Source organism: Sclerotinia sclerotiorum, genomic scaffold, assembly GCF_000146945.2.
Source record: "Sclerotinia sclerotiorum 1980 UF-70 scaffold_15 genomic scaffold, whole genome shotgun sequence".
NCBI lineage: Eukaryota > Fungi > Ascomycota > Leotiomycetes > Helotiales > Sclerotiniaceae > Sclerotinia > Sclerotinia sclerotiorum.
In genome coordinates this window covers 1069440-1094228 of record NW_001820821.1, presented here as the reverse complement: position 1 = coordinate 1094228, position 24789 = coordinate 1069440, and the positions used below count along the sequence as shown (strand labels likewise).

The 24789-nt window shown below is 44.2% G+C and overlaps 5 protein-coding genes across 5 annotated transcripts; 2 read left to right on the top strand and 3 right to left on the bottom strand.

Moving 5' to 3' along the window:
* Nucleotides 1-471: 471 nt before the first annotated feature.
* On the top strand, nucleotides 472-5491 carry SS1G_10478 (hypothetical protein; the record flags this gene model as incomplete). The annotated part of the gene is made up of 10 exons (XM_001588880.1): nucleotides 472-541; nucleotides 666-2410; nucleotides 2750-2783; nucleotides 2947-3153; nucleotides 3660-4006; nucleotides 4062-4172; nucleotides 4244-4349; nucleotides 4400-4519; nucleotides 4756-4777; nucleotides 5095-5491. 10 exons carry the CDS (start codon nucleotides 472-474, stop codon nucleotides 5489-5491), a joined length of 3159 nt encoding a protein of 1052 aa, XP_001588930.1.
* A 468-nt stretch (nucleotides 5492-5959) lies between these two features.
* On the top strand, nucleotides 5960-9470 carry SS1G_10477 (hypothetical protein; the record flags this gene model as incomplete). The annotated part of the gene is made up of 2 exons (XM_001588879.1): nucleotides 5960-6990; nucleotides 7043-9470. The coding sequence occupies 2 exons, from the start codon at nucleotides 5960-5962 to the stop codon at nucleotides 9468-9470; spliced, it is 3459 nt and encodes a 1152-aa protein (XP_001588929.1).
* A 324-nt stretch (nucleotides 9471-9794) lies between these two features.
* SS1G_10476 (predicted protein) lies at nucleotides 9795-10029 on the bottom strand (the record flags this gene model as incomplete). Its single annotated transcript, XM_001588878.1, has 2 exons — nucleotides 9795-9941; nucleotides 10021-10029. 2 exons carry the CDS (start codon nucleotides 10027-10029, stop codon nucleotides 9795-9797), a joined length of 156 nt encoding a protein of 51 aa, XP_001588928.1.
* Nucleotides 10030-10380: 351 nt separating this feature from the next.
* On the bottom strand, nucleotides 10381-14053 carry SS1G_10475 (conserved hypothetical protein; the record flags this gene model as incomplete). The annotated part of the gene is made up of 6 exons (XM_001588877.1): nucleotides 10381-10557; nucleotides 10621-11372; nucleotides 11439-12254; nucleotides 12493-13603; nucleotides 13664-13708; nucleotides 13847-14053. 6 exons carry the CDS (start codon nucleotides 14051-14053, stop codon nucleotides 10381-10383), a joined length of 3108 nt encoding a protein of 1035 aa, XP_001588927.1.
* A 3074-nt stretch (nucleotides 14054-17127) lies between these two features.
* Nucleotides 17128-24694, bottom strand: SS1G_10474 (hypothetical protein; the record flags this gene model as incomplete). The annotated part of the gene is made up of 9 exons (XM_001588876.1): nucleotides 17128-18499; nucleotides 18550-18592; nucleotides 18763-20003; nucleotides 20055-20507; nucleotides 20551-20593; nucleotides 20676-21529; nucleotides 21767-23631; nucleotides 23705-23895; nucleotides 24037-24694. 9 exons carry the CDS (start codon nucleotides 24692-24694, stop codon nucleotides 17128-17130), a joined length of 6720 nt encoding a protein of 2239 aa, XP_001588926.1.
* Nucleotides 24695-24789: the final 95 nt, after the last annotated feature.

Below are 24789 nucleotides of genomic sequence, written 5' to 3'. Positions count from 1 at the left end.
AATCCGGAACAACTGCTTTGATGATGTAAAGAGGCTTTTGGGCTCCAGAGATGATCTAGTTGAGACACTTTTGGAATACGAGTTCACACAGTATGGTAAAACTGAGACGCTCAAAGTCACTCCATTGGCTCTGCCCTCAGTATTTAGTGAGCTTTCGATCGTCAATTTTCTTCTAGATCGAAATGCTAGAGTAGATCAGACAGGGCCACCGCTCTTTCTTACCCCGTTACATTTTGCATCCATAAATGGCAGAAAACATATCGTTGCCCGTATTTTGGAGGCACGCGCCGATTCTAGCTTGCAGGACAATGATGGCAATACGGCATTTCACCATGCTTCCCAAAATGGTCATCTCGAGACTCTACAGCTTCTTTATCAACGAGGTTCACGAGAGCAGATGAACCAGGCGAACGATCATAACGATGCACCATTGCATCTAGCATGTGCGAACGATCATCCCGAAATTGCAAAATGGTTGTTAAATCTGGGAGCAGCAATCAATCAGGTAGGAGGAGAATTTGGGGAGACTCCATTATTAATGGTGTGTGTGAGTGGATACATCAACACCGCTCGTGTGCTTCTTGATTATAGAGGAGCAGATATTCACAAGAGAAACAATTATTCTCTCACCCCTATTCTAATTGCATGTTTGAATTCGCATATAGGAAGCTTCGACCTGCTCAGAAAAAAAGGTGCACTGATTTCAGATGTTACATCTGATAAAAGTACCTGTTTTCACCAAGTAGTAGATTGTAGCCGGGAACTTACAAACGACTCCAAAATTATCGTCCGAGAACTGATTGGTGGAGGCGGAAATATCAACCAGCCCAACATTCATGGTTTTTCACCTCTGTACTCTGCCTCTATGACGCAAAAGCTCAAACATGTCGAGTTCCTTCTTGAGCTTGGTGCCGATGTCAACCTGATTGGATCTGAAGAAAATGGTACTGCTCTAATGGAAGCTTGTGGTAAGGAAGATAGTCGAATCGCCGAAGTGCTCTTGCAACATAATGCCGATACCACAATAGCGAGTCATCATGGATTGACCGCCCTGACATTAGCCGTTCTTTATGACCGTGTGGAAAATGTCAAGCTACTCGTAAAAAATGGTGCGAACGCCATAATTCGTACTAACGAAGGAAAAACACCTGTTCAAGTCGCTATTAATATAAATAGAAACGTTGAAACTGCGATCGAAGTCTTAGCTGCACAAGAATACTACCCCCAAGATCCATCACAAAAATTCCATTATATGGAGCGCGCTGCCGATGTTCCGGAACTTAAGACTGAACTGCTGAAGGGCTTCGAAAGCGGTAAATATAAGACACTCGAGCAGCTTCACATCCTCATGTATTGGGCAGTGTCTAATGGTGCTATCAAACTGGCTGCTAAGTGTATTGATCACGATCAGCAAGTACTTCAATGGACCCGAGAAGGGGCTAGTTGGTTTCACATAGCCTCCAAAAGCGGTAAGCTTGAAGTCACGCGGCTTCTACTTGATAGAATGACGAATCAACAAGACAAGCCAGATCGACCAGAGGGATGGGCTAAAGTTAAGTTTATCCTACAGCAAAATAGTCTGGGCGACTCACCTTTGACTATATGTATTGATCGAGGGCATCATCAACTGGAGGAGGAGTATTGGTCTAAAATTAGACAACTTCACACCTCTGGCAACAGTTTCGTAGACTCATATCCAGCTGTTGCAGATCGGATCCTCGAGTTACTAGCAATATACGAAAAGCCTGGGCATGAAACCATCTTGGGAGAATTTCTACACAAGGAAGGTGTCCAAAATTCAGAACACTTTACAACTCTCCATTGGGCAGTCTATGGATCTCAAGCCGTTGTGGTGTGGTGGTTATTGTCAAAGAATGGATACTCTCCCGATGACGTAAAGAGCGCCTTAAAACTTGTACCAGACACACGTGAATCCCCTGATATCCAATATCACGTTCAGAAATTACTCCTGAACCCACCACCGGCTCTTGATCATGTTGCAAACCCGAAAAAAAATCACATACATAGATCTTCAAAAAATGGAGACAAGATCTATGATTTAGGGAGCATTGTAGACATTATTTCTGGCGGTCAAACTATTAAAATTCCATACGCTAAGCCCAGTGTTTACGATATAATTTATGGAGAGGGTCCAGAGACTACAATGAGGAAAGTCAGAAAAGATTTGCGCCAAAGGGACTTAGATTCATTGAAGAAGGCTTTGAGACAGACTCGTAATGAGCAAGGCAAGAGAATCTACGTTTCTTGTTCAGACGGTACTGGAGCTCGGTGCTCTAGTTCTCTGATGGATTCCCCATCATCTGAGCATGACAAATATGACAATGAAGAACCTTCGGGTGACACTCCCCGTGACCTCCGTCTTCGTTGGATTCATCTCCAAGTCAATCAGGTAAGAATTTTCATTCCTATAGACCACTAGCTCTCGAAGAGTGCTGATAAAATGAACAATCGATAGTTACATTTGATGCAAGTAAGTCTTATAAATTACCGTTTTTTTTTATTACCACAAACCTCTTATAATATCTCTCTGAGGACCTCGTGAGTCGGCTATCGCATGATTCAAAGCGTTCGGAGACAGAATATATGGCTATAATGAAACACTTTAACAGAAGCTGGACGGCATTAGCAGCTGGCGCTGGACGCTATTATATGAAACCTCGATTTGTGGTACGTATTGCAGAACTACATTCATAACGGTATTGAGAGCTCACCATCTTTTCCTTCGTAGCGCAAGCAGGAAAATGATACCAAAAATTTGGCCGGTGAGTCAGGTGGCAATCAAGTACCAAGAGAATCCAGCACTGGCTCTTGCACGGCACTCTATGTATGTAGCTGCAAAAATTCTTCTTTAGATAACGATGCAAGATATTTACCATTATCGTTAATAGATGCCATATCTTACTATAGGGACCTATATTCCCTGAGAGGATAAATCTGTCACCACTGCAAACCACATAGATTTTGTCAGATCTACCGAAGAACGCAGCTCGAGAGAAGTTACACATGAGCCCATAACCCTTGACCAGTATTACTACCCAACTATTCTCAATACCTCTGCTAGAGACAATGATCAGGTACTGTCAAAATTCTTACAGAGTAAACGCAAACAACCTGAAGGCGTTAAGCAACTTGGTAAGTTAAGTACTAAAGCAATGATGGTGTTTGAACTAACAACCACCCAAGGCACAATGACCAAGAAGAAGATTCTCATAGTAAATCAGCTTTGGATTTGGATTATTGACGAGAATATGATTGATAATGCCAGCATAAATTTGAACATCGCGCAATTAACTTATGTTCAGAAACAATCATTACGGCCACATCAGAAAAGTTCAATCAGAGCTCCTCGAAAAGTCTTCAACTTGATCAAAAATCCTCAGGCGGCCTCCTTCAAACTGCACTAAATAACATACTTTACGGCGAGGCCAAAGGCCGGTTTGAACGCGCTACAATTACGCATTCCGTTATGGAGCTTCTACTTGGGGTCGCGACCGGATCTTTCATGGGTCCTTCTGTGGAAATTCCCAACGAAAAATCGAAGAGGCCAATTGAGATATTTCGAGAGTCAATCAGGGATGTGGTCTGTAGTGCACTTCCGTGGGAGAATGTTAATAGTTCCAACTAATCTAATGTGGTAGGCCGACAAAGAAATTCCCTGTTCAGAGATTTCCTTCGGGGTCTACAAGAAGCAGAAAAACAAAAGGGACAACTTCCGGATAAGGAGGTCGACCCCAATTCGCTAGCGACTAGACCGGCATCTTTAAATCGATATCATGTTATCTCATCTGAGACCGAACTTCTTGACATGATACGAGATATTCGTGATGAACTTCATATGCTAAGTTCTTTAGCGGAGGATCAAGAATTTGTTTGGAAGCAGGCTTTTGCGACCAATGATTTGATGAACTTAAACGTTCACACGCCTACCGATATTAAAAAGGATCTAGAAAAAATTCTCTCTGAAGCTGACAAAACCGAAAACTATGTCAGTATTACCCGTTAAAAGGATAGTTTATATTTTCAGCTAAATTAGAACTAAGATCAACAACCTTCTCGATTTGCGACAGGCGGAATTCGGTCGATTACAAGCTTACGACTCCGCGAAACAATCCAACATTATCTTTATCTTCACTATCATCACTATTATTCTTGTAAGTCTCCATTAGCAATACTAGGGAGAAAAGGTTAGAAGCATTGCTAATGATCATACTTACCAATTAAGCTTCCTCTATCATTTCTCACGTCTCTCTTCGCACTAGACGTATCTGACTTTCCCCATGAATCTGGAAGCGTAAAGTACAAAGCATGGTGGTTATTCCCCGTTCTCTGTAAGTACGTCCTGAAGTGGAGGCATTCCAACTGCTAATATAATGAGTAGTTGGTGCGACGGCACTTGTCTCCATCCCGAATGTTATTTTGGCATGGAATGTAGACGCTCTTTCGGGAAAGTTTCGACCGCGAAATAATATTGCCAGTAAAGCTAGCGAAACATCAACGGGTACGCAAACTGCGAAAAGAGGTCTGGGGAATCTCCGACGGAGAGCTCGGAAACAGGATAAACATGCTGTTTAGTTCTATAAGAAGTTCGTTAACGGGTAACCTCACTTGGGGGAATGTAAAAGACCCAGCTTAGTAAGAAGTTCCTGAGACGAGTTGTGGGCCAACAATTTAGCATTATGAACCCGCGATGTATAAGTGTATTTTTCTAGCTTTTACAAATAAATGTTTGTATAGGTATGCAGGTATATAGGTACACGTATATTAAAGCCTAGGTCTTCCCTCTTAAGGTCCTCTGTATCGTTGAAGTTCATTATGTGAGCTTTCACCAGATTGAAGTTCTATTACGTGACCGCTTATAAGCATTTCCCGCTAGTAAGTCACGTGAGATCCTAAGTAGTAGCGTCTCTGGATTAATACCACCTTATTTAAACATCTATAGAGATATACATATACAGTGCAGGCTCCTTTCCTCATCGGATCTGATCTTGTCTCTATATCATCTCGTCTTATCCTTTCAGCCGTGATATATTTATTCATTCATTCCTTCCCGCTGAAGATTCGACTCCTTTACAGCCGTGGCCACAATCAACCGACAATTGCAGGAAAGAAAGACTCTTACCGCTATGGCGTCATTACCAATCAACCGTTTTCAAATGCCAAATTTTCCGCTGTAGGACGAGAAGTCTCATTCCTCAGCGGAAATCGGCACCACGCATTCATCACTGCCAAGAACCGCAAGAATCCAAACCAAAATTTAATTCGTCAGATTCAGCCAAGTCCACCACAAAAGACAACCCCGCCACCAAACAAAGGCTCAGCACGTAGGACACGTGGTCACATGATGCATTATCATCCAATGAACTCTCGTCCCCTTCTTTCCTTACAACTTTCCACTCCGTTTCCGAGCGGTTTCCGAGCGGATTGTCTGAGGCGGGGAGGGCCAAGCCAAATCAAGTTAAACACGACCTAAGCCAAGAATCCTTGGCGCTTGGATTTCTATGATGCTATCCATACAAAGAGATTGTACGTCTAGAGCTAAGAAAGCGCCATGAGCTCATGAGCTCATGGCTTTTATTTTGACATGTTTATCTATGAGTATGTGACTCGAAAGCTCTTGGCTATTCCACCATTGTGGTTTTTGTATGACTTAAGGATAGCTGTATGCCAATTCGGCAGGCAAGAACGACCTTTTGGGTTTTCGGGAAGGAATATATAAGAATGTGTTACCCCGCGTTTTGTCTTGGGGTTTACCTTTGGTATATTCGCTAGATATCTTTATTATCATCATTAGATTCCCTACTATTCCCTTGATTAGGAATAGATCACGACATTCTTTTGTTTGACATACACATATCACATATACAATACACCCTTACACATATACAGTATACGTACAATTAACATACACCCATACATTGTTTAGACCAGCGCATCTACAATGGCGTCGCAAGAGAAACCTTCCTATACCACTCAACCGCATGCATTCCTCCTTACTCCCGAAGATGCAGCCTCTCAACTTTCTACCAACCTCGAAACGGGTCTCACAGCGCGACAAGTCCAAACCATTCAAGCGTCGCATCCCCCGAATGAACTCAATACTGGCGGTTCCATATCCTGGTATAAAATCCTTCTCAAACAAATTTCCAATGCCATGATCCTCGTTCTCGTATTCGCTATGGCGCTTAGTTTCGGCGTAAGTGATTACATCGAAGGAGGAGTTTTGGTTGCCGTCATTACGTTGAATGTCCTTATTGGATTCTTCCAAGAATTTAGCGCAGAGAAAAAAATGGATTCGCTGAGAGCGCTTTCTTCTCCATCAGCCTCGGTATTAAGGGATGGATCGGTGATTGTGGTTCCAAGTCCGGAAGTTGTGCCAGGTGATATCGTACTCCTGAAAATGGGCGATACCGTACCGGCAGATCTGCGCATTTTCGAAGCGATGAATTTAACGTGTGAGGAAAAGAGTTTGACGGGTGAATCTGAACCAGTGGAGAAGATTACTTCGAATGAAATTTTTGTGCCGGGGACCGAAGAGAGAGCGACAACTGAAGAACAAGTTGGCATTGCCGATCGTAACAATATGGCATATTCTACCACGACGGTTATCAAAGGTCGCGGAAGGGGTATTGTCGTATTTACGGGTATGCAGACTGAAGTTGGAAAGATTGCGGCTTCGACTACGAAGAAACAGCGCAAGGACGGACGATCGATGAACTATAAGAAATATGGAAAAATACAGCCAGTTAAGGGAGCTGCTAGACGTACTTACGATTTTATTGGAAAGTTTTTAGGACTTACTGAAGGTACTCCATTGCAAAGGAAGTTAAGCAAGGTTGCGTATCTCCTCTTCGGATGTGCTATCTTACTAGCAATTGTGGTTTTTGGTGTGAACAGGTTCAATGTTACTGATGAAGTAGCTATTTATGCTATTTCCACAGGTATTGCTATTATTCCCGAATCTTTGATCGCGTAAGCGCCCCTTTTTTACTCATTTGGACCACAATGTCTAACATCATCTCAGGGTTTTGACAATTACAATGGTTGTCGGTATGACCGTTATGCGTAAAGCCAACGTTGTCGTCCGAGATCTCTCAGCACTCGAAGCACTTGGTGGAGTAACAAATATCTGCTCTGATAAAACTGGCACACTTACTCAAGGAGCCATGATTGTTAAGAAAGTATGGCTTCCCAAAGTTGGAATTTATACCGTGAATAACTCCATGGACCCCAACAATCCTACAGAAGGTACCGTCACTAAAGCAGCACTTACATCCGAGGGTACTCAAACTCCATCTTCTAGCGAGAATACTGTCATAGATTTCGATAATCAACGAAGTGCAGCTGCATTAAAATTTGATATTCCAGTTGAAAAGGCTGCTAGAGATCAAAACAAGAGTTCATCATCGAAAAATGAAGAACCAGCTGAACTTATACCAGAACTCGAGAGTTTTCTTCAATCTGCCGCACTGTGCAACCTTGCTACTGTCAAAAATGAAGTTGTGGAGGGTGAGATGACAAGAAAATGGAAAACAACTGGAGAGCCAACAGAAATTGCGCTGCAGGTATTCGCTCATCGATTTGATTCTGGAAAGAGAGTTCTTGAAAATAAAGGATGGAAACAAGTCGCCGAATTCCCATTCGATAGTAGCATTAAGCGAATGTCCGTGATTTATCAACGACCAGATGGGGAGCGTATGGTTTTCACAAAAGGAGCTGTCGAAAGGATATTGGATCTTTGTACCTCTGTTGGAAGTGGAGATACAAATGAGATAATGACGGATGAATTGAAGAAGGAAATCAATCAACAAATGAATAAATTTGCTGAGCAAGGCCAGCGAGTCCTCGCTGTGGCAGCTAAGCCATGGATTGGGAATACCTCATCGGAAGACAAAATTCGCGACGACGAAAATGTACGCATTGAAGTGGAACAAGATCTTACGCTTCTGGGTCTAGTTGGAATATATGATCCACCTCGTGACGAAACCAAAGATGCCATCAGGGAATGCACTCAAGCTGGAATTAAAGTTCATATGCTTACAGGTGATCATCCTTCTACTGCCAAAGCAATCGCACAGGAAATTGGTATTATCCCGAGAAATCTTGGTACTTTATCTGCTGATGTTTCTGCATCTGTCGTTATGAAAGCTACGGAATTTGATCATCTCACTAACGAGCAAATTGATGCACTACCTACTCTTCCTCTAGTGCTCGCTCGTTGCGCTCCAGATACTAAAACACGGATGATTCATGCTTTGAGACGAAGAGGTCTCTATATGGCTATGACAGGTGACGGGGTAAACGATGCGCCGAGTCTTTCTGAAGCAGATGTTGGTATCGCAATGGGTATCGCCGGTTCAGACGTCGCCAAATCCGCATCGAAGATTGTACTTCTCGACGATAAATTCAATAGTATCGTAGCCGCTATCCGCGAAGGTCGTCGCATGTTTGACAATATCCAGAAATTCGTCCTGCATCTCCTCTCATCCAACGTAGGCGAAGTCATCTTACTTATCGCCGGCCTAGGATTCCAAGATGTGAACAACCAATCCGTCTTTCCATTAAGTCCATTGCAAATCCTTTGGATCAATATGCTTACATCCAGTTTCCCCGCTTTCGGATTGGGAAAAGAAAAAGCCAGTTCGACTGTTATGAAACGTCCACCGCATGATAACAAACGAGGTGTTTTCACTAACCAAATCCTCGTCGATATGATCGTCTACGGTATCCTCATGGGAACCTGCACCCTCCTCACATTCGTAATCATCATCTACGGCGTCAACAACGGAAATCTCGGCCAGGACTGCAACCGCAGCTACAATCCCACGTGCGGGCCCGTCTTCCGCGCCCGCGCAGCCGTCTTCGCAGAACTAACCTGGCTCATCCTCATTTCCGCATGGGAATTCAAATCCATCCGTCGCAGCCTCTTTTCTCTCGACCCCTCATCTCATTCCCAACCTCAATCCCCCTTCCCCATTTACATATTCAAGGATCTCTACTCCAACCCCTTCCTCTTCTGGGCCGTCGTAATCGGCGCCCTCTCCGTCTTCCCCGCAGTCTACATCCCCGGCCTCAACACCTCCGTCTTTAAACACGTCGGTATATCCTGGGAATGGGCTCTTGCAATCGGAGCGGTTTTTCTCTTTGTTTTGGGTATAGAGGCTTGGAAGGGAATTAAGCGGTATTGGGGATTATTTGAACGGGAAGAGGGACAAGGGTATGGTGGGGAAGAGGAGGAGAGGGAGAGGAAATTAGGGTTGAGACAGGGGTTTTTTACGTTTGCGAAGTCGAGTGGTTCGGTGGGGAGGTTGTCGATTGGGGAGAAGGTTGTCGAGATGGGTGGGTTGGGGGCGGCCTCGACGATGGGGTCGGTGGTGTTGAGGGAGAAGGAGAGGGAGAGGGAGAAGGATTCGAGGGTGGGGACGGGGCTTAGTGGTGAGTCGGCGGTTTAGGTTTAGGTTTAGGTTTAGGTGTAGGTTTAGAAGGGGGGCTATTTTTTGTGTTATTATTATTAGTATTAGAGGTTTGATAGAACCTTAGCGTGACGTAATATTCGTCGAGTAGCGGCGAGTAGCGGTATAATGATTAATTAATTAATATATGTATGCGGAGACTTATTAATTTTGCTTGAAAAAAGAAAATAAAATAAAAATAATAATGAAACTTTATTGTGACATTTAATTCATTTCATTTCATTTCATCTCATCTCACACAAAAACTCAAGAACATATTAATAAATCTTAAATCTTCGCTTACTATCTTCTACTGTCTACCCACTACTCACTACCTACCCACAACCCAGTATCCACCATCTCAATCTCACCATCACTCATAATTCCCTCCTCATCCCCTCCATCCCTCCCTCCCTCCCTCCCTTCCTTTCTTCCTTTCTTCCTCACTCCCTCCATCCCACCACATATATCCTATAAAACATCGCATCGATGAACATCTTATAATATTTTAATATCCCCATCCCCATCCCTATCCCATTCCCTTCCCTACCCCATCCATCCTTACCCCATGCATCCATACTCCATCCCCATCCTATCCCCAACCCACATAATCATCTACATGATATCCCAGCTCAGCATCTCCACCAAAACCATCCAAGCATTTATATCTAACATCCCATACAAATCATTTCTCCACCGCAAGCAAACCTGACAAAGTCCAGCAATATCAAGGAAAAACGCCATCTTTACGAAAAGTTTTAAAATCGACTGAGCACTTCAATGTCGCCTGTTCCCTGAATATTTCATTTCCGCACCTCACCACCGCACGGCCCCCCACTTGTCTTCTCTCCTCTTCCCTTCCACTTCTATCACGCTTACTCCATCACTTTCACCTATTTCCAACTCAAATTTACCCCGCCAAACTAGCCTTTGGTGGTATATGCCCACCTTGAGTCGAAATACTACCCTCAATTCTCCTCTTTGCCTCTGCCTTTTCAGATTCCGTAATATCTTCTTCATTCTTACGCATATCTGGTGTATGTTGACCTTGAGTTGGATGATGACCAATTGACATACCAACACGAATCTATTGATCGATCAACCATTAGTATTCTCCTCTAAACTTCACCAGGAACATATAATAACTTACCAAAGTCTCCAATGCTTGACTAGAATTTCCCACCAAATCATCATCATATCTCATAGCACCTTCTTCAAACAAGAGTAGAATAGTACTACCACCAAATTTGAAGTATCCGAGTTCTTCAGCACGTTTAACATTTTCGCCGGCTTTACGAGTGATAACTGTACTTCCAACCATCATGGCACCTACACAAATAACCATGACTCTTCCATGTTCTAAAGAATCAATAGGAATGACAACACGAACATTCTCTCCATACACATCAAGTGCAGATCGAATAGCCATAGGATTGACAGTATAATATTCTCCTTCAATGGTTTTTGGAGTACCCATAACACCATCAACTGGAATATGGAAACGATGATAATCTTGCGGGGCAAGACGAAAGACACCTAAAGAACCATTCGTATATCGTTTTGCATCTTCTGGATATGCATTGCCGAGAAGTCTATCAATGGAAAATTCGCGACCTTTAACCCAAATCTTGGTAGCTTCATCCATTCTATTGAAGACGACTGATCTACAATCAGCAGGTGAAACAATGATGCGAGGATTATCTGGTGCCGAACATGGTCGTGCACCTGGTTTGAGTTGACGATAAAAGAATTCATTAAAACTCTGAAATTGCTCCAATGGAAGCAAAACTTCACTCATATCCAATCGATGGAAATTAATGAACTTTTGAATTTCCGCTGCTGAAGCAGGATCATCATACTTGATACCCTGTTTGATACTCAAGCCTTTAAGAAGCTTGCGAACTGGATTTAAATTAGCAATTGTTCTACTAGGTTTCTCACTAAATATGTAATAAAATCCAAGCATACTTCTCTTCTTTTCCATCTCCTTAGATTTTAATCCTTTATATAGCAGTCTAATTCCCAAACGAACATAAACACTCATTCTCTCTTCATTAATTTGTCCAGTGATACGATCTTGAACAAGAATATTGGCAGAATTTGCGCCAAGTTTGTAACCACCATAAGAGATCTTTGTGATGACCTTAGAGTACCATTTACGCTGAGCTTGACTAGATGTGACGAATCCAGCCATGACAAGATTATCGACTTGACGCCAATCTTGACTAGCGCAGGTAGCAATATGAGTAATGATATCAGCATCAGAACGTTTGTTAAGACGAGGTTGATGACAAATGGGACATTCTCTAATCTCAACCACGTGCTCCTCAGACTCATTGTTGAGATCATCTGAGTCTAACATTTCTCCCTCTTCTCCAGGAGTGCCTATCTGATCGACAGAATTTGTTGATGGAAATTGAGTATCAGAATACTCCGATTGGGATTGATTTAATGTGGTATCTGAAGGATCAGGTGTAACTTGTATGACTGCTGGAGTATCGGGCATCAAATTCTTCATCTTATCTACGAGGTGACTCTCCTTCGGCGACTGCTTTTGCTGTAATTGATCCTCTAAGCAAATAACAGCTTGATCAACCGTCAACTCTGACCACTGTCCATCCGCATTTGGCGACTGGAAGCGCTTGAAGAAACCATCAATAGTGGACTCTTTCAAGGTCGAGCCGAGGGTATCCAACATAGTTGTGAGCTCCACCTTACTGATAGAACCACTCTCGTCACTATCGTATTGTTTGAGCATGGCTCTCCAGAATTGCTGACGTAAAGCTGGGTAAGGGACATATTTAGCGTTGATATACAAGACTGGGCTATGTTTCTCTTCTCACTTTTCGGCATTTTTGAGTTTTAAAGGAACCTCGAATGAATGTAAATCGGGATCTCCAGATTGCTCGCATGATTCTTCTGTATCAACAACTGGAGGCGGTAGTATAGCATCATTTGGAGAAAGACCTGCTTGGGTTGATGGGTGGAGCACTAGTAGGAGCGAGATTTGGAGTATTTTTACCGGACACAGCCCCATTACTTGTACTCTGATTTGATGTTTCCTTCTTCAAAATTGGACGTCCCAACTTGTTTAGACTTTGTGAGGACGTAGATCTCGACATTGGTAATTTAAAACGGGAACCCTTGGCATGAGGTTGTTGTGCCGCTAAATTACTCACAACAGGAGGATCTCTCACGGCATAAAGACCGGTTTCCGGATCGGCTTCTGGAGCAGTGTCGGTAATATCCTTAACTGGTAAAACGGCCGAAGCAATAAAGTCATTCCCAGATAACTTGTCTCTATCGATAACTGTGAACGCAAGAGAATATGTTTGCTCATGCCTGAGAACCTGGAAGATCATCTTCTCATTGAAGACTGGATTCAAATTGTGTCGAATAACCCTTGTTCTGTATGTTTTCTTTCCCAAAGATGCAACGACAAAAGGATCCATATCGAATGATGTTCTTGTCATATTTCGTTCCGGAGGAAGATCTGTAACCTTGCCGATTTCCAAGAACACAATTCCAACAACATCGCTGTCACCGGAGAACTCATATGCATTCAAATGTTTCTTCTTCCTCAATCCCCTAAGTCGCAGCCTCTTTCGTCGTTTTTCGACATTCTCTGGTTTGGATGGATCATCGGTTTCGTCGCTGGGCTCGGTGCCCTCATTGAAATAATCATCCTCTGTTATTTCCGTGCCGGGGGTGCCTGGGTCTGGTTCTGGTAAAGGTGTCGCCATGCCGGGACTCTCCACTCCTACCAAACTCCTGAATTTCTCTAGAATCTGGGCAGAGGTTGCAGAATGATTCGTGCTATCGAATAAAGTGAATTGAAGCATGACATCGCCGGAAACATTACTATCCTTCTTTCCACCAGGTCTTTTGCTCCGCAGAGGGTACCATGCCGGTTCTTGTTCGTGAGAATCGTTGGAGAATATATCTTCTAGTGCAAGGTCGAATTCGCCCAGGTAATCCTTCCCAAATCTATCCTTATCCCAACAAACGCAATCAAGAAGTAGAGAGTTTGGGCCGGTGACGGGTAATTGTAAAATCACATTCCATTCTGGATTCAAAGTTTTCTGTATCGTATGAGTCGTGCTCTTTTCATCTCCGAGAGTGAGTACTAGATACTACAATCTACATGTCAGCTTGCATGCCCTTCAGCTCGTAAACAACAGATATGTACTCACAGGATCAGAGGTCCCGCTCTTATCCTTTGCAGCCAAATTTCTAGCCTATGGAAAAATGATTTGTTAGTATATGTATCGTCATTCATTGAACACATCATCAGAATCAACATTCGAAGATCTGGAGAGTTGATTGCCAGCTCGCATGAACTGGGAAACAAAAAGTGGATTCCCCATCATCCATACCTTAAGAACCACCACTTTCAATATCAAACCATTGGCTTTGACACCATTCCCATCCGGACTTGAATCCCTTGCCATAGTTTTGTTTTTCATATTGTTATTATTATGGGTATTGTTGGAGTTGTTGGAGTTTGCAGTTGGGCTGGGAGTCCGCGAAGCAGATTTGGAGGTGTAAGTTTTGAGGCGTTTTGGGATTGGGATTCGAACCATGGTGAAAGAAGTTCCAAGGTTAGTGGTGGTAGAAACGAGGGGCCAAGATTCTTGTCAATCACCCAACCGAGAAAGGGACACAACAACCAGTAGCTAAGAGAGCAGTAGGTGGTACGGAGTAGGTAACAAGTAACGTCAGATGTATGTAATGAAGGTATGTAATGTATGTCGATCGATTCTTTTTGTCTCCTGAAATCAATTCTCTCTTTCGTACTGTGTATTTCGTACTTTTGTATTGCTTGGAGCAGAGTAGGAAAAGAGTAGGGAGAGAGTAGCAAAAGTGTAACTCTAGATAGGTTGTAGTCCAATAGTCCAATCGTCCAAATAATCCAAATAAAAGTTTCAGAGTTTCTTCTATGGGTGGCAGGTAGTTGCTGAAGGTCTGATGTTACTGTCACCGTAACTGTATGGGATTGATTGTATCGTCGTAAGTATGTATACTATGTGTATACTTTCGGATGGAGAAGATATGGATCAAAGGCTTAAAAACAGCAATCAAATAAATCCAAGTAATAAATATAAATGTATATATGTATATTAAAAAAAGTAACCAAATTCCTAGGCACTCATCACACCTTCCAATTCTTAAATTCTTCCGATTCATCCACGGCACGCACGGGTAGAAAAGGAAAGAATTGAAGGAGGAATCAAGGCTTCCACCATCTCTCTCATATGAATAATGAATAATACTAGGTAAGCTGTAGGCTGTGTGTTTGTTTACTGGCTATTTCCCCTACGGACTAAAACATATTTACCTTGGCGTAACTCCGTAGTGGATGAGGTGGATTCCTGTCTGTGGCTCTGTGGAACTTTGATGATGTTGGAATTTATATTTAAAAAAAAGGATTAACTCAGGGATTATTTTGCCGCCTCTTTTCTTTGATGAAATTCCCCTGTGTATAATTTCCAGTTCTTTTTAATTCTATTACTCCTTTTAAAAGTGGTAGAAGTTGATGAGTTTAGATTTTAGATGAGTTGAGTACTTGGATGAATGCAACATTGGTATATCAACCGAAGCGAGTTATTAATGTAGAATGTAGTAGCGAGTTAATGTAGTAACAACTTGTAACTAACAAGTTAATATAAAAGCACATTCGAAAATTGGGAAATTAGAAATCAGAAATTAGGAGATGGCGGGGTCATGTAGGACAATGGAGGCTTTTAACTCCTGATGAATGATCAACCTTACCAATGTACGTACGGACGGACTACAGGGAGGAATTTTGATGGGGAATTTGGAGAATTCACGAATCTGAATCTGAATCCAAGCCAGGGGTAAATTCTTTTGTAGAAAGCACGGGGTTATCGATAGATTTAGTATTTCATGTTGATTTATAGAATATATTGATAAGCAATAATTGAGTAGAGTACACATATCAGTCTAACTCATCAATCATTCAACTCCTACTACTAGATAGCTCGTATTCATCAATTAGCCAGGAACAATTACATACATATATACAACTTAAAGTTCTGTCATTACACTACTTACACTACCAGAAAGTGCCGCCAGCGTTTGCGGGTAGATCAGATTACCAACCCCAACGAAATAAAACTGCTCTTATATTCAGGGCTGGTAGAAGACACTATCCCTTTCCATAAATTCCACAAATTCCTTCCATTATTCCGTATCAGACTGATTGTTGGATGGAATCATGTCATGATACACATCCAAAGGTCTCAAATCCCAAGGTCCAAGGTCTCAACAACATTGACCTCATCATCCCACAAATTTCAAAATATCAAGCCTTCAAACCAACAACCCCAAACCCAGGTAAGCTTAACCTAATATAGGAAATACTAGGTACTAGGTATTAAATACCAAGTAGCTATGACCATCCCCAAAATCTTATCCCATTATTAAATATACCCCTTTAAACCAAGCACATAAGCCAAACCATTTCCATATTCACATATCCTCACATATCCTCACATCCTCATCTCCCCATATCAATCTCCTCATGATCTCATCAAAACCAGCTCTAATGCAAATAATTACACACCCACGCATCAAATCCAAATCATATTCCCCGTATTCTCCGTATTTTAGTATCCACATCCCCTAAACTAAACCGTTCGGTTCGCTACAGCTGCATGCATGTACTCTGTATCTGTATGCATACATACTCCTCCGTACGTGCAGTACAGTACACGGAAAACGGAAAGTAAATAAATCCCTCCTCTGCATTCATTACTACATACATGCATACATACATACATAGGGTACAATTTACAAATATCCCTCATCATTTATCTATCAAATAATCAACCAATCAAGAAAGAAAAAAGAAAATCCTCATTTACATACTTACTCGACCATCCATCTTTACAGCCATAAAATCAGAAAATCTTCAACATAATTCCTACACGAGAAAGTATATCATTCCCGAAAATACCTAGTACACACATCCATATGAACAATACCTCCCTCCCTTCCCCCTCCCTTCCTCATCTATCCATCACAATTAACAAAGAAACCAAACCAAGCACTTTCTCAAATTTAATATCCATCCAAGCTTTCCTTTCCATCTAATATCTACTGTACGTAGTACAAGCATCGTTCCTTTCCACTTTCCACTACATTACATTACCTAGGTACTCCGTATACTGCACTATATTCACGAGACTAAACTACGGATACCTAGGCAAAGGCGTCCGCTTCGCCGGGAACTATATAAATGTTGAAATAACCGAAAATAGTACTGTAGTAAATCTTTTAGCTCAATGAGTCTGTGGACTGATTAATTTTGTAAAAGTTGAGTATTTTATTTTGTGTAGGTAATTAAAATTGATGATTTCTTTGAAATTATTTGATTATTGTTTTTATGAGAATGTGTAGGTACCTAGGTAGTTGATTACTTTCAGAGATCATTTATCTTAGATGCATTTTGATCTATTCATGATAAAAGTTTATTTGTCCGTGCACCCGACCCAATGATGCTTGTATCAATTCAATTGGTCAGCAACATTTCCAAGAAAGAGAAGTATCATAATCTACAGACTAACAAGATTAATAATATGCGGAGTTGTTGCCGTCGGCAATACTATCCGGGACGTCAGTACCAAAAAACACTTCAATCCTTCTTGCTGTCTTCCGCAATAATCTGTGATAACCTTTCAGACACATGTCCCCCAAGCGCCTCCAGATTGCCCATCCCCAGCATCTCCAACACCGAAATACCAAACCCAAATGCCTGTTTCCACCATGCTCGCAATTCAATAGCGACCAGGGAATCAAGTCCCAAATCCGCGAGTGCCAAACTGGCGTTCAAGTCTCTATCATCCTTGAGCAGGAGACCAAACAAGCGTTTGCCAATCTCCTTCGCGAAGTAGATTGCCGCTTCGGGGGTTTTCAGGACCGTAGGATCAGCACGAGCGTTCGCAATGTAATTCTTGAGCTGGTCAGATGATGCGACTACTTCAACAGTATGTCCGCTGTCATTGTGGTAGATCGCCATGCGGCGGTCCTTCTTCCAAACTGCGCGGTTGGCGGGGCTGTTAAATGGGATGGTAGATTCAAGACCCAAAACAAAGACATTGGGGTCAAAAAATGTTGAGGTGTATTTAGAGCTATCAGGAATCTTGGCCATCATTGATAAAGCAATTGAGTCTAACATTTCCTGTTCGGCCAGCGTCTTAAAACCTGTGAGGGTGGCTGTTTGGAGAAGCGAAGTGTTATCGGAAAGGAAACCGACATCGGCAACGGGACCGATGTCAACAGAGGAGCAGGCGAGACCAAGATTGTTCCGGTACTGAACAAAGGCGTCGAGGAAGCTGTTTCCAGATGCGTAGTTGGCTTGGCCTGAAAGACCAATGACACAGGACATGGAGCTAAACAGAAGGAAGAAATCAAGCTTGATACCAACAGTCGCGTGATGAAGGTTCCAAGTTCCCGTAACCTTTGGGCCTAAGCTGTAGTCCCATTGCTCCTTTGTTAGCCTAGCAAAATTCTCATCGGCTTGGACGGCGCTTAATTGGAGGACACCTTTGAGAGGAGTACGGGCTTCAGCGACGGCACGAGAGACATCGTCTAACTCATTGATGTCCCCACAGACAGTGACAACATCAGCATCCATGCTCTTAAGCTCGCCGATAAAGGCTTGATCGTTGTCGCTTTTACCAGCATGACGACTGAGATATATGAGGTTGCGAGCACCATGTTCTACCATATAGATAGAGATTGCGCGACCTAGACCCCCAAGGCCACCAACCAAGAGGTAAGAACCTTCCGGGTCGAGCTGAAGCTTTTGAGGAGGGTTAGAAACCTCATCACCCAAGGTTAGTCGGCCATCGACATCGCGGATGCGAATACCGACACGGCCAATATGAGTGCCTGGCAGCAGGTACTTGAAAGCCTCGGCGACTGAGGAAGCGTCAAATTCCTTGGCAATAGTGATGGGCTTAATCATGCCTTTCTCAAGATAATCAAGCGTCTCAGTCATCATTCTGTCTTTATGTTAACAAGGGACTTGCAAAACAATGATATCTTGACTTACTCTTTGAAATGAGACAGGGTAATATTATAGAATGCATCAATATCTATATAGTATAGCTGCGGTTAGCCACAAATGGCTCCATGTCCAATCTTCCGTGACCGAGAAGCTCGCGTTTGCCGATTTCTATAAGCTTGCCATAGGGCGCAACACACTTCCAAGTCTCATGGAGGAGTTCACCAGAGAGAGAGTTGAGGACATGGTCGACACCCTTACCGTTAGTCTCGCGGTACACCCCTTCGACGAAAGAGTTATCACGGGAATTAAAAACTCTGTTTCTAGGAATATTACAGTTCTTAACGAGATACTGCGCCTTCTGTTCAGATCCAACGGTCGCATAGATTTCGGCACCGATCATTTGGGCGATCTGAATAGCGGCAAGACCGACTCCACCACATGCAGAGTGGATGAGGAGCGACTGACCCTTTTTAAGCTGACCAATTGTGATGAGAGACTGCTGCACGGTGGCATAGACCGTGAACATAGTCGCGGCGTCGATAAAACTGAGAGATTCTGGAATTTTGACGCACATAATCTCATTGGTTATCAATAATGTTGACAAAATGTTGTGCTCCATAGCAGTAACACGGTCTCCTTGCTTGAAAAGCTTTACTTTGGGACCGACACGGCGAACAACACCAGCGCCTTCAAGCCCATGGTAACGTCCAGCATAGTCAATAAGATTCATTCCGACCAAGACATCTTTGAAGTTAACCCCAACGGCGTGCATTTCTATCTCAAGTTCGTGGTCCTTAAGGACAGTGGGTTCGGGTTGGCGAATCCAGTGGAGAGTGTTCAACCGTCCTGGAGTTCCAATGTCAACTTTCATGCGCTCACCCTCGGTTTCCTGGATAAAGCCATCCATCATAACAAAGGGAAAGTAGCGGCCGATATTGATCACACCCCCCTCGATAGCATACTCGAAGTCGGGACTGAGACTGTCCTCGTTATCGCAAGTGCGGAACTTCTCGAATGCTTTGCCAACGAGCGAAAATGCGGTATCAACATCATCGATTTCGCAAGTTGCAAAATCAATCAAGAGTTCGGATCGAATGACACGAGCAAGGCCGATAACCTGTGCATAGCTTGGGTTCTGAACACGAATGTGGCAGGGCCTGGTGACCCAAAAGACACCAGAGTTCCGCAAGTTGGCCACAAACTTCTGAAAGTCATTGTACGGCTCATCAGCGATATTCGCAAAGAATGGACCGCCGAGATCAATGATGGATATAACATCAATGTTAGGCTGCGGAACGTCCTTGAGCGTGATCTTGGTTACTTCATAACCTTGCTCATGGAGAGTTCTCTCCACTGCTTCATAAGTTTTAGTCTTGTCCCTGACAAGTAGGCTGATAGTTCTCAAAACCTCGGTGGGAGCCGTCTTGCAAGGACGTGCAACTACGACAATGTTAATCCGAGAGGCCTCTTCAGAGTCGAAGACAAGGGCGTCTGGAGCACTAAATCCAGCTGCTTTTAGCTCATCTTGCCACCGGCTAGCGTTGACATACGGCTCATCAAGTCGGTTGTCCGCAACACCACGCCACCAAGCTGGCATGGTTCCAAGAATAGTGTTGATCCATCTGGATGCAGGATTGAGTTCTTGTAGGAACAGATAGCCGGAAGGAGTGAGGAACTTCTTGATATTTCGCAGAGATTGCACGAGGCTGGGTGTTGTATGAAGAGCATTGTTGGCGATTATAATATCGTATTGACGACCATCGAACCCCTGGTGGGCCGGGTCTTCGCTAATGTCGAGCGTAACATACTCTAGGTTCACATAGCCGGTAAGACGCTCTTCGATTGCAACCAAGTTCTTGGAGGCGAAAGTGTACTGTGACCACAGGTTACGACCGTTTGAAAGCGTAAGCGATTCGAGGACTGTAGCTGATGGTGACCTTGCCCAGTTACTGATTTCCAGCACTCGGAGGTTTGGCTTAAAGTGTCCCAATGTCTCAAAAAAGCTGAGCTGTTAAACTCAGACACAAAGTTGTAGAAACTCAATACAGTGTCAGCAGGAACAAGTGACTCCCAAGACGAAACACTGCCGCTGAACAGCGGATTAATGTTAGATATGATTGCATCCAGAACAGCTGCTACCGGTGCGGCCGGGGTGTTGGTCAAGCCCTCACCAAGCTCCTGAATCTTTCGGGGCAACGCTTCATCGTCACAAGATAAAGTCCCTAATGAATTGGCTTGGGCATCGGTCCACCGGGAGTACCTCTTCAGATGAGGCCTTTGAGCATCCGCATTGGCAAGTTGCTTGTGCACCTTGAGAACAGACAGCTTGCCAAGCTCCTCGAGAATATGAGCATGTTGATGGCGACTAGGGCAAGTTTGGAAAAGAGTATTCAGGTCGACAAAGTCGAGATCAGCTCTCCAAGTAAGACGAGATGCAGCATGAGGGTCGACAACTTTCAACGAATCGTCAGTGATGCTTGCAGGGGTGATTTTTAGACCTTCGAACTTGAGAACAACTTTTCCGTTTACAACACCCTCGCCCTCGCCAACCCTTGAGGAAGTAGATCCATTGCCCATGTTGCTGATACCGACATTCATGACGAAGTCCTTGGTCGTGCGGGCAACAAGGAGCTGATCACAGAAAATTGGGAGAAAGTTCTTGTGCTTCCGGGTGAGGCCGTTTGAGGAAGCAACAGAAAGCAGCTGCAGAGCACTGTCAAGAACAGCTGGGTGTATGTGGTACTTAGAAAGTGGGTTCGCCGTGTGCTTCTTGCTAGATACAGTTCCCCTTGACTCGTGAGTCGTCGTGGAAGCGGTAATGCCATCTACATTCTGAAAATCGTAGCCAAGATCCAGACCCTCGCAACACACACCATTAAACCATTTCTCCCAGCCAACGATACGAGGAAAGTGCTTAGTGGTAGTACTAGTAGGTAGAGCTCCACCTTCCGCCCTAACTTCTCCACTGCAATGCTTGGTCCACTGATGGCCGTTGTATGCCGAGACACTGAACTCGTACCAGCTGCTATCTTGTGATATTGTCAAGCGTAGCGGTCGAAGGGTAGTGATGATCTCTGTTGGCTTCTCCTCGGAAAGTAGCATAGCAGTACCAACCGAGATATGTCGCAAACGGAAAGCTTCATCAATCTTGGTTATCTGACGCACTGCTTCACCAGCCATGGAAACATAGCCAGCAAAAGGAAATACAATGTCGTCACCCACCTTGTGATTCTTAAGCCAGTTGGTGTTATAACCAACATACAACAAATTTCTCCACGCCGGTTCAAGATCGGTACTTTCCACTACTTTGACACCCAGAATATCGTGGTGAGGATGCTTCCTCTGTCGGAAGTCCTTGCTAAGGCGGGACTCAAACCAATGGCTACTTTCGCCATGATTGAAAGGGTATCGAGGCAAATCAGACAAGCAGCTGCAGTTAGGGAAGAGTGCCTTGAAATCGATTGGGATCTGGAAGGTGAAGAGTTTGCCAACAGCTGTGAGGAAGCTCTCTACAGAGTTCTGATTTCGAACAAGTGTCGGAATGTATCTGGCGCTGTTGGGTGTCTCCGCCATGATCTGTGTCAATGGGCCAGCCAATGCGGAGTGAGGACCAATTTCTAGAAGGAGAACGTCCTGACCAGAGAAGTGGCGAAGGAGGCCTGAAACAGCTCCGTTGAATAGTACAGGATATTCCAAATTATTTTGCCAGTGACGAGAGCTGAGATTTTTGGAGCTGTCAAGTAGTTTGTTCTCGACAGTGGAGAAGAATAGCTTCCTGGGACTTTTCTCGACCACTTTATGCTCAATTGAAGAACTGTAGATATCACTAATTTCAGCCATGTGATAGGAATGGTAAGATTTTTCTACCTGGAGCTTTCTCGCCTGGGTATTGGGGTGGGCGGCGCGTACAGCGGCAATAACCTCCTCAATCTTATCAGCATCGCCAGAGATGGTGACGCTTCGTGGGGAATTATTACATGCAATACCTGTATTGGGAACCAAGAACTTTGCAGTTTCTGCGATACCCATTCCGAGTGCAGCCATGGCACCGGGTCTTTTTTGCTGATTGGCCGCAATACCACGATAAAAAGCAACTACGATAGCCTCCGTTGCAGTTAAGACTCCTGCAGCGTAAGCACCTGCAATTTCACCGCTGGAATGACCAACAACAGCGTCCGCCTCAACCCCTATTGACCGTAAAGTGTCGACAAGGGCAATCTGAATGGCAGTGCATAGCAGCTGGGGAAATTCTGCCAGGCTGACACGGCTCTTTTTTCCTGGCTTAAGAAGCTCTTCCTCTATACTCCAACTTGGAGCTTCTTCTCCTAGTGTTTTCTCTAAATACTTGTCAAGGGAGCGAATGCTAGACTGGAAGATTGAGTTGGATTTTATCAAGTCGCGGCCCACCTGAGGCCATTGGGCGCCTTGGCCGGTGAAAACCATGGCAATCTTAGGTTTCTGCGGCCTAGATTTAGTGATAGGAGAAACAATCCCTACCAATCTTCCATTGGCGAGTGCAAATGCACGATATGGAAGATGCTCTCTGCCACGAGCAAGCGTGTATGCGATGTCTCCGACATGCAGGGCAGTCTCCTCAGTGAAGGTTTTGTAATCATCGATAAGTATTGTGAGCGACTTTTGGGTGTTTGCGGAGAAGAGGAGAAGTTTGGCAACGTCCTCCTCGACCGGGGGTGGAGCAGGAATTTTACAGCTCGCTGCGGAGTCAATGATGACATGAGCATTGCTTCCTCCTAGACCAAATGAGTTCATACTAGCTCGCTCTACGCGTCCTTCGGGCCAAGATAGTGGTCTTTCAGCAAGTTTGAGCTTCCCTGTCTCCCACGGGATGCTCAGATTTCTTGGGGAATACTTGATGCTGGGAGGAATTGTCTTGTTCTCGAGCGCAAGAACAGTCTTGAGAACTGAGAGGATTCCTGACGCACCCTCTGTGTGGCCGAAATTCGGCTTAGTAGACCCGATGGTTACCCCCACTTCACCAAAAACGCGGGCCACGGCCATAGTTTCGATAGGGTCACCTACTGATGTACCAGTTCCGTGGCACTCAACGTACCCAGTATCCGATGGAGTGAGACCCGCCACTTCGTATGCTCTGCGTATCATAGTCTCCTGCGCATCAGAACTAGGTAGACTGAATCCGGCGGTTTTGCTATCATGGTTGGTGGCCGTGGCCCGTACCCACAGCCTGAATCGAGTTTCCATCCCGAATTGCATGTTCAAGCGGCTTCACAAATACTCCGACTACGGCTTCGCCACGGGCATATCCATTAGCAGCAGCTGAGAAGGTCTTACAGGAGCCGTCAGAGGACAAAACGCCCTGCTCAGACATCATAGTGGTACAGCTGGGTCTCAGGATGATGTTAGTACCACCAACTATGGCGGACTCACAATCGCCTCTATCAATTGCTACACAAGCTTCATGTAGCGCCACCATGGAGGATGATCATGCAGTTCGTACAGTCATACTAGAATTGTGTTAAATTTGACGCGCTTCCACGAGACTATCTGACATACCCTGAAGGTTCATTTCATAGGAGATGCGATTAGAGAGCGCAAAGTCACCATATCCAGAAAGTCGGTAAATGCCGAAGTTCTGGGTATCTTGTGCAAGCATCTCAAGCCAGTCGTCGCCCAAGTTGCCCACATAGCATCCAATTTTCTTCCCTCTCCGACCGATCTCTCCGCCATCTTCAAAACATTCCCGTGCTACTTCTAGCATTAGACGCTGTTGAGGATCAATACGTTCAACCTCCTTTCGCGGCATAGAAAAGAATGCGGTGTCCAAATTAGCAAGATCTCCGTCGAGGAAATAGCCATGTTGTGTCTTTGTTGTACCGGGCTTTCCGCTGGGGTCATAGAAAGCTTCGATGTTGTATCTGGATTCCGGGACTTTGCTGCGTGCGTCGCCTCCGGCGAGTAGGAATTCCCAGAGTTTTTGTGGCGTCTTTATGCTACTTGGAAGACGGCATGCCATACCGCAAATGGCAATGGGCTCGGGTGGGCTCCCAGTAGCTGTTGAGGCGGCTGTAGCATGGCCGTTGGTGGCGTTATGCCCATTCATGGCATGATTGCCGTTGGTTGAAGGAACATCGTTATTGACAGTATGCCCATTTGAAGCACTACTAGCATGTCCATTTGCAGGGTCGCTCCAAGTAATAGTTGAGTCAGTCATTGTGGTAAGCTTCTTTTTAGGACAGAGACCCGAGGAATGATAAGATAACAGATACAACTGTAGCAAGATTCCAACAAGGCTCGCAAAGAAAGAAG